General features: G+C 37.7%; 1 protein-coding gene across 1 annotated transcript in view; it reads left to right on the top strand.

Moving 5' to 3' along the window:
* The first annotated feature begins 888 nt into the window (after nucleotides 1-888).
* SPATA22 (spermatogenesis associated 22) overlaps nucleotides 889-10,058 on the top strand; it is a 36,184-nt gene continuing 27,014 nt past the window's right edge. The window contains exons 1-6 of the mRNA XM_075993899.1: nucleotides 889-892; nucleotides 1,487-1,548; nucleotides 2,026-2,215; nucleotides 5,587-5,715; nucleotides 8,895-8,955; nucleotides 9,089-9,184. Coding sequence (XP_075850014.1) covers nucleotides 889-892; nucleotides 1,487-1,548; nucleotides 2,026-2,215; nucleotides 5,587-5,715; nucleotides 8,895-8,955; nucleotides 9,089-9,184 — 542 coding nt within the window. The remainder of the gene's footprint in view (nucleotides 893-1,486; nucleotides 1,549-2,025; nucleotides 2,216-5,586; nucleotides 5,716-8,894; nucleotides 8,956-9,088; nucleotides 9,185-10,058) is intronic.

Raw genomic sequence — 10,058 nt, 5'->3', positions numbered from 1 at the left:
AATTAATAACTTTTTTGAGAGTTAATGAATTGCAGTATTTCTTTCCTATACTTACCTTGTTTATTGTGTACAGAGTTTGTCTTCTGTGGAAAGCTTTGTTAGAAAGAAAGGAGAGCATTTCCTCAGAACTAGAGCAACAGAAGCTTTTCGTACTCTTATACCAAGTTAACTTCCGAAAGATTTTTAACTCCCTGTTTCCCAAAGCACACTTGATTTTGGGGACCCACAAAAGCTGCATATTTTTATTAGTCTAGTTCTTTTTTGAGAGTTCAGAGAACTGATAGTATACAAAGTGAAACCCTTTCTAGTTGTCACTAACTATTAAGTTGAATATTTAATATCTTGAGGTACTTAAAAGAGTAAGTATAATAACTTCTAGCATTATAATATTTTGTGGGGATAGAGGTACCTGATTTATTAATAAAATAATGTAGTTTAAAAGAAAAGGAGAGCAAATTTTTACCACACAGTCTTGGCTGTCCAATAGATAAATGCCAGAAATTTTGTTGGAGACAAATTTAAGGTGAAGTTGTTTCCCAAATAGTATGATTGGCGGGATAAGGAGGGTCATCTTTTCAATATTATACATGAGGTTTCTCATACATGATGTGGTTGTTCAGTAGTCATGTAATCAAACTACTCTTATTACTTTAATTTTCTCCTTCCCTGGGGCACTATTGCTGGTTGCCAATCCTGACCAACTTTCCAGGTGGAAATAAGTAAGTCATAACTAGAATAAGACAGGGATGAATAGATTAAGTTTATAAACTATTAGCAAAGATTTCAGTTACCTCATGTCTGTATTCTTTACAGATGTAGCAAAGGATATTGCTCATAGTGGGTTTTAGGTTTTTTTTTTTTTTAATGCACGATCTATTTTGGGGGAGCATGGGTGAGTGTCATATATGTGTGCATATATGTATGTATGTATGTACCTATGCATATATCAGATCAAAATGTGCTTTCCTGAAGCTTCCACTCATCTTTTGGGTAAGTCTCCTCTCTGGAACCAAGACAAATAACAAGTCTTTTCAGACATTTCTGTTGCTTGAAATCTTTTTTTCCAAATTAAAGGATGACCCTATTTCTTCAAAGCTATTCCTTATTCTGGTATTCAAGGTCTCCTATTATCTGGTCTCAATCTAACTCTAACATTATTTCCTAACACTTTTCTTTACTGGACATAGTTTTCAAAGAAACTACTATGTCTTATTGTCTCACAGTCCTAGGTCTTTACTAACAGCCTTCCCTTTCAACTCTGAGCCCTTTCCACCTCTTCCCTACAAGTCCCCCAGTCTTCAAATGGTCAGAAGATGTGGTAACAACAAAACATGCTCTTCAAACTCAGACAGAACTAGAACGACAATACTTGGCCCTTAGTAAGTACCCAATAAATGGAAGCCACTGTTATTAAACAACGGCTAACATTTATTGAGCACTTACTGTGTGCGACCGGACTGTTCATTTTCTCTTTTAATATTTGTAGTGCTATTATGTAAATACTGTTGTCGCTATTTGACTGAGGAAGGGAATGTAGGTCTGGAGGGGGTAAGTGACTCGCCCAAGGTCACTAGTCCAGGAATCCACAGCCCTCCCTGGCAGAAAGCCTGGAGCTGCAAGCTCGGCCGTCACACCATTCTGCTTCCCTTGCAGAATGTCTTCGCGGCTTATGTCCCTCCTCAAGCTCCTGCAGCTCTAGTCCTGCCTTGCCGACTTCCCTCTGCCTTCCTCGGCTGTCCTCTAAAACCCCGGCCTCCGCTCTGCCACAGCCTCCTGGGGACTCTTGTTACCTCAGCCAGATATTCAGCCAGACAACTCAAGACACCCATGACTTGGTTTTGAGGCCTGTGGCCTTCACGTCAACACTCTGGGTGGCCACCAGCATCGCACAAACTGCAGCTCACCACCTAAGAAATTGCCACGGGTGCGGGGAAGGGAGGAGCACGCTTTTCTGACAAAGCCCGGCAGAGGACGGTCGGGCAGGAGATCTGCCACTACCTCTTCGAAGGCTCGTTCCCTCTTTAGGCAAAACCTTACAGAGGTAACGCCATCCCTGCGCCGCATACCCCACGGTGTGAGAATGGAAAGAGAGGAGCGTTAACGTTATCGTGCTCCTTCGGGGCTGAGGGAGGCGAAGCCAGCGACTACGCCATGGCGCCAAGGCTGGTGGGGGGGAGGCTCCTGCGCCTGCGCGGTCTGCGGGGCTTGCGTCGAGGTGCGCCTGCGCACAGCCGGGCTTCCCGCGCTTTTGGCGGAGGCCGGAAGGTCCGCGGTGCTGACTGGGCTGTGCGGACGACGACGGTTGGCTGAGGCGAGGGAAACCGAAGGTTAAAGTTGTATTTTGTGTTGGCCAGAGGGCCAAGAAGGGAAAGACCATGTGTTGATCCTAGTTACCAAACTGTCCTCAAGTCCCGGATGGGTCAGGCGAGGCCTTTGTACGAGAACATGAACCCTGACGGGAGGTTCTCTCCCACCCGCCACGAGGGGCCACATAGGCCCCCCTGGGCTCCGAGGCAGCGGGCTTTGGGGGTGAGGGGTGTGTGCGCTCAGGCTATCGCAGATTCAGCAAACATTTTGCACATTAATGGCATCAACTACGTTGTTAACACCTCTCATATCCATTTGGAAGCTGTGTGTGTACACCTGGGGTCAGTGGTCCAGGAGGAGGATATTGCACTTAAAATGTTTTTTGTTTGTTTATTTTGTTTTGTTTGATTCTCAGTAACGTAATAGCCCTTGTAAGCCCCTCTAGATTTGCGGTGTAAGTCTGTATTGGTAAATTGGTATTTCTGTATTGAGAAAAATGGGCATAATCTCAGATTTGGTCCCTAGAATGGCACCAAGAATACTTTCTAAAAAGCCTACTATATATCCAGCTTCAAGCCCAAGATTTGGAAACAAAGCAGAGGCAGTCCCCGAGTCCCCTCACATTTCCCAAGTTTTATTTGAGCAAATGATATTTGAAAATTAATATTTACCTCAGCCTGATTTGCATTATTACTTAGTTGTGTTGCTATCTGTCTCCTTGGGTAGTGAATTTGGAGCAGAAATTATTTAGATTTGTATCTTGCCTCTTCATGCAACGGGCAAGTGTTTGTTGAATTAAGTTGGGATTGAAATATTAGTATATCAGGAGGCTAAACATGGAAAAATTACAACAGAAATTGTGGTAAGAGAAAGAACAAAAAACTTGTTTCACTCCTTGAAGTTGTAGAAACAGAATGAAAACTTGTCATTATAATTATTCTGGATGTGAAATGAGCACTTAGCCTTTGGTATTATATAATCCAGGAGTTTCAGACTAATGGCTGAAGCAGGTAATCTGCACAATGTCTTAAAGTGGACTCAGAGCATGTTCTCACATGCCTAGTTCAATAGCACATGCTTCCTCCCTGGCCTTATAAGCATGTAAGTTTGCCTGTGTTCCCTCTTTATAGGTCTGGTTTAGAATTATTCTCATTGTGGATTCTTGATTCTAAAATAAATTACATATACTGTGTGAAAATTCGCGTATGTTTAGGAAGCAAGGTTATAGTCATAATTTATTTGGAACAGAATTGGAAAAATGGATTATGTTACTCAGAAAGCAGAGGACTCTCTAAAGTGTTTACATTATCAAGTTTGAAAGTATTTTTAAAGCATAATTTCAGTAATTACTAGACTGAGAACTTTCAGTTTGTTGTCAATACAATGTAAGTTATAAGTTTCTTTCTTTGAAGGTTTAGTTAAACAACTTCAAATTATAAATTTGGAATGCTAAAGAAAAAATTATAGACTTTGATATTAATGGAAATGAAGCGAAACCTAAATGAGAATTTGACTCGAAGTACAGCAGGTATTGAACATCTTTTATTTTTTATTATTTTCTATCTTTTGTACATACCGTGTAAAACTATATAGTTATAGATGGAACAATTTGGAAAGAACTTGTAAAAACATTGAACATTTAGTCTAACCTCTTTACTTTTTAGGTCCAAGGCAGTAAAATAACTTACTCAAGGCAAAACATTTAGAGATGGGAATAAGATCATACTTTCCTAGATTGAGTCTGGTGTTCTTCCTGTAAATTCTATGTGCTTGGGTTATTCTGTGCTGAAAACAAAGAAATAGATCTATTTTTATTTGTATTTGTGACTGACTTGTGCAAAATATTACCAGAAGCACTTCTGTATTCCTAATAGCTTCTCCTAGCATTTCTGCCTCCCCAATTTATTAGTTAGTATAAGAACAGAGGGTAGGAATGATTAGAACCAGGGGAATGATGATGCCACACAATGAAGATAATAACAACTGTTATTTGTGGTAGATGTGCTGTTTTTAAGACATTTAATTATACATATTTCAATTTAATCCTTATACCAATCCTCTGAGATAAGCTATTATTATCATCCCTGTTTTCTAGATGAGAAACCAAGGCAAAAAGAGGTGAAATTAAGTAGGCTGTGAAGTGGCAGAACCAAGATTTGAACCTAGTAATCTGGCTGCAGAGTCCATGGTTTTAATCATATGTTATCATGTCTATCTGTTCTATTGGCACAGAGTTTAAGGAAATTGCCCAAGTTTATACTCTGAAGTTGTAATTCAAACCTACTTTGAAGTCATAGTTCAAACCCAGGCAGTCTGACTCGAGAGCCCACATAATTCTACCAGTCTTTCCAGAGAGTTTTCACAGAGTCTGTATTCTCCTACAGTACAAGTGATGATGGACCAGTTAGAGAATGATATAGTGGCAAGAGATCTGAACTGAAATTTAGGAAGCTTGGATCCTAAAGGTTCTCTTCCACTGACTTGCTCTGTAGCAGTGGGCAAGTCTTTTGGACCTCTTTACACTTTGAGTTCCCTACTAAGTTTTAAAGTTTATACATTGTGATTTTTGGCCTGACTTGAGATCCTAAATTTGCCATCTGGAGGAATTGGAGTATTTATTCTCATTTGGATTGGATATTGTCATTTTTTAAGGCATTCTCAAAATGATCCACAGAAAATATTATTGCAGATATCTGAGATGCTTGTTAAAATTGCAGTTTTGGGTTCCAGGACAAATCTGTTGAAGTAAAACCTATGAGAGTGTGATCTAGAAACTTGTATTTTAAGCAGAATCCCAGATAAATCTTACTCGAATTAAACTTTGAGAGCCATAGCCTGAAAGGGTATGCTACCATAGTCCAAACAGTGGTTAGGGTTTTGGATAGCATGGTTCAAAGTTTGTTTCTTTATCACCTCTGTTGTAACCAAGTGTCCCCTCCAGTGGATATCTTAATTGGCAAGCTCTGGAGGGAAATAAGGAAAACAAAAAGGGGATTTGGAAAGGGTTGGGGGATGAGGGAGGAGATGAGAATTACTTCCAAACAAGGAATTAAAAAAATGTTAAGGTAAAATAAGAAAGGACTTTTGGAGAAACAAATGAGGGTATTCAGGACCTTAAAGAGAATGCAGAAACCAATTCATGGATATAGAAATATATCCATAATCATATTAACATACAGAAGTAGACAAATTTAAGTTGTGTATTATATAGTAATTATTTTATAACTGGATCTGGTTATTTGCCTGTTATATACTGATATATTGGTATATTCAATTTAGGCTGTTTGCCTGTACCATTGTTCAATCAGAAAAAGAGGAACAGACAGCCATTAACTTCTAATCCACTTAAAAATGATCCAAGTATCAGTACTACTTCTGACAGTTATGATTTCCCTTCTCTACCAACAGGTAAGAAAATGAGTAAGGTGAAAATTTTCAGGACATAAAAACTAGGATTACAGAAAATTACCAATTTTATTTTATTATAAGGAAAATAGAAAGTATTTTTTTTATTTTTCTACTATCCACATATAGAAATTACTTGGCTCTTTCTGAATATTCTAGTTCAAGAATTTGAGTTTCCTTGTCTACAAAAGTGGCTTAGCATTTAAATGGATTATCCTAGGTCTAGAGCCTTTGTTCTTTTTTTTTTTTTTTTTTTTTTTTTTGAGACAGAGTCTCGCTTTATTGCCCAGGCTAGAGTGAGTGCCGTGGCGTCAACCTAGCTCACAGCAACCTCAAACTCCTGGGCTCGAGTGATCCTTCTGCCTCAGCCTCCCGGGTAGCTGGGACTACAGGCATGCGCCACCATGCCCGGCTAATTTTTTTTTATATATATATCAGTTGGCCAATTAATTTCTTTCTATTTATAGTAGAGACGGGGTCTCGCTCTTGCTCAGGCTGGTTTTGAACTCCTGACCTTGAGCAATCCGCCCGCCTCGGCCTCCCAAGAGCTAGGATTACAGGCGTGAGCCACAGCGCCCGGCCGAGCCTTTGTTCTAATGACATGGTAACCTACAGCATGGAAAATTTTTTTCTTTTTCAAAACACATATAGATATTACATATTTGGTGGTAAAAAATGGGAAAAGTTGAGTCACCTCAGGAACAGGGATAAGTATGCATGGGAACACAGGGAAAATGAAAAAAAGATAGACTTTAGGAAGTTCAAAAGCTCAGGAATTTCTGGTATTTGGCCCTAGTCTTTTTTCTATTCTCATGGCATTTTTACTTTTTTCATTTGTTGCCTCTTTACTCTTTGCTATGGTCTGAATGTGTCCTTCCCAATCTCTAGCCTAACATTCATATTTTGAAATTTAATAGCCAATGTGAATAGTATTAAGAGGTGGGGTCTTTAGGGTGGTCCTTAAGTCATGAGGGAAGAGCCCTCATGAATGGAATTAGTGACTTTATAAAAGAGGTGTGAAGGAGATGTTCCATGTTTCTCTCATGTGAGGACATAGTAGGAAGCACCATCAATGAAGCAGAGAGCAAGCCTTCACCAGATACTGAATCTGTTGGTGCCTTGATTGAGATTTCTCACCTTCCAGAACCGTGAGAAATAAATTTCTCTTTTTAAGTTACCCAGTCTAAGATATTTTGTTATAATAGCCCAGATGGACTAAGACACTCTCTTATCCAGTTGACTTCCTTATAGCTTTAACTAGCATATGAATTAAGTTGCCTTTGCATAACCTTTTAGTTCTAGTTCTCAGAAGTCATTGATAGACTGCCCTCTGTATCTATTCAAATCCTAGAGACAGGGAGCCTCTGGTTTAGCTCATCTTTTAACTGAGGCCACTAAAATCCTGGCTTAGCGTTATGCTTATGCCTCTTTCCTCTGAACCAATTAGCTGTGGTAGTAGGTGCTGGAGGGTGTTAATGTTTGCTGACTTTTTATTTCCCTCTGGACAAAGGTGTGGGCAGGCAGACATTCTGAAATATGCTTGGTACATGCTGGTTATATACATTTACATTTTGGGGCACACTTAAAAAAGCATTAATAGGATCTTATATAACTAGAATTTTAAAATATCTTTATATATAGTAATACTTTCTAATTTTATACAGTGTGTTCCCAAAGACCTTAATATATTTCTAAATCTATAATTATTAAATATTTTGTTTTCTTCTATACTTGAGAAATTTTAGGTATGAAGTTCATATTATTTCCATTTTTATAGATAAAAAATTAGAAATTCACATGGATATGTAGAAGTGGGTGTTTATCTGGTCCTGTTCCATCATTTAAACAATTTTCCACCATTTAAAATATTTTTATAAGTAGCCTGAATGCTGACCTTGAAAAATAACAGTTTGAGCTACTTAATAAGGAAATGTGTCCTCCTGAAGTACTGAACTCTTCAAGCTCTGACCAGGATTACTATTTGTCATATGTATGATAAGATTCTTGTATGGAGTAAGGGATAGGACTACATCAGTGTTTTTCCAATTAGTCAGGCTGGGATACAACTGATTTTTTAAAAATGATTGAATTGACTTTTATTTGCAACTCATTAATTGTGCAGTATCCCATTTATAAAATAGAAAGGTACTAAGCTGGGACATGGATAGCTTGAGCAGAAATAAGGAAACAATGTAGTGCAAAAAGCAGATTGGTTAACATCAGGTTACTTCAGGTTACTTTTTCTTGTTTGGGTTACAGCAGAGGGGGCTTCCTTATCATGCTAAATAAAACTGGCTTATTTGGGGATTTGGCTGTCATCTCTTCTGATTTCTCAGAAAGTCAGATCTTACAACTAAACAGTTTAAGTTTCAGTTTGATGTTGTGGAACCTTGGCATGAGTGAGTCCATTTTGGGTTGGTCTGCTGAGGTCTAAATTTGATTTAACACTACATTGACATCATATCAGCCAGAGTCTAGTTTACATTAGAGTTCACTCTTGGGATGACTGTCTTTTTCTATTTTTGATATATTTAGATACACAAATACCATTGTGTTACAGTTGCTTACAGTATTAAATGCAGTAACATGTTGTACAGATGATGTTTGCACAACAAAGAAATCTAACAATGTATTTCTCAGAGTGTATCCCCATTGTTAAGCACAACAAAAAATTGCCTAACAATGAATTTCTCAGAGTGTATCCTCATTGTTAAGTGAAAGATGACTGTATCAGAGTATATCACACACAGTAAGTATAAGATTAGATGGTCAAATTTTACGTTCTCTTCCCCTTTATCTCTCTCTAACATACATGCCATGCATGTATATATTCTGGGCTCTGATATATTTCTTTCCTTGGGGTGGGATAAAACAAATTCAAGAAACATTGAATTAGATTTAATTTATGTTACAAAGCATAAGATAATATACTAGGATTGATTGTGGCAAAGATACAGGTTAAATCGTTTGCTTAAAATACAATGGGGAAGAATGACATCTATAAAATTAGTAAGGCTGGCTCTAACAAACTCTGCAACAAAGTGCTATTGAAGAATAAGTCCGTATCTTCAAGGTTTTTCTTCTTCAAGATTTTAAATCCCTCAAATTGAGTAAGTATGAAGTAATTATTTTGAAAAATACTACCTGTCTTACTTTTATTTATATTACTTATATCTTTTGAGATTGGGCCTGGGAAGCTATGAATCCAGAGTTGGCTCCTTTAACGAAAACAATGAACACAGGGTATGTGGAAAAACATAAACCAATAAATGTATGTGTGTCTGTTACTGACTGTTTTTGTTCGTGTATGTATATTTCACATTTCTCAGTTTGAAAATAAACTACTAATATTTAACAAGACATATTTCCTTGAAAGGCAAACACCACATTCAGTTTCTCGCCCTTTGAAAAGTCAAGATTCTATGTCTAACTCTATTCAATCAAGTACTGAACGAAACCAGTGTGGTTGGAGGTGAGTCTACTTAAAATTTCTTTTTTCTTCTATTCCTTCTTTTTACCCTATCATCTTCTCAATCTATCCCTTTATCTCTTCCTCCTTTGTTTGACAGAATTACATTTAGAAAATTTCTATATAACTAACTATAGCAATATTAGCTACATTTTGTAAAAGAAGTTAAGAGAACATGCATATTAAACTTTAAAAATAGGTAAATTTGGTAGTGATTATGTTTCAAAAGAATTCTTCATATTATAATGAAATTTCTGCTAATATTTGTTATGAATTTATGATTTTTCTTATGGGTCATTAATGATCTAATTGATAATAGATAAAGAGACAGAAATCATTGTATCTTAATGGTGGATATATTTAGAAATTGAGAACCAAACAGAACTCTCAGTCTTACCTCCTGAGAGAGTCAGCTGTAAGGTAACAACAAAATAAGAAACAAAAATGGAAGCTGAGATGCATATACATCTGCAGTGGTAGGGGCTCAAGAAATGAGGAGGACTGTCAGGGAGATGGTGAGGGTACTTGCAATAAGGATCTAAGTTTAATGTTTGAGTATGAAACAGTAAATAGAAAAAGGGCATGGATTATATTTTAGGTTGAATTTTAGTATCCTTTGATAAGTGACAATATTGAAGGAAGTAATTTTGGAAACACAGTACTGGAAAAACAACACCAAACAAATATCAGTCATTGTTAAGTACTTTGATATATTTTCTTTTTTTCTCTATTTTTGAGACAGAGTCTCACTCTGTTGCCCTGGCTAGAGTGGGATGGCGTCAGCCTAGCTCACAGCAACCTCAGACTCCTGGGCTCAAGTGATCCTGCCTCAGCCTCCGGAGTAGCTAGGACTACAGGCATGCACCACCATGCCTGG

This window comes from Microcebus murinus, chromosome 18 (assembly GCF_040939455.1).
Source record: "Microcebus murinus isolate Inina chromosome 18, M.murinus_Inina_mat1.0, whole genome shotgun sequence".
NCBI lineage: Eukaryota > Metazoa > Chordata > Mammalia > Primates > Cheirogaleidae > Microcebus > Microcebus murinus.
This window is presented reverse-complemented; position numbering and strand designations above follow the sequence as displayed.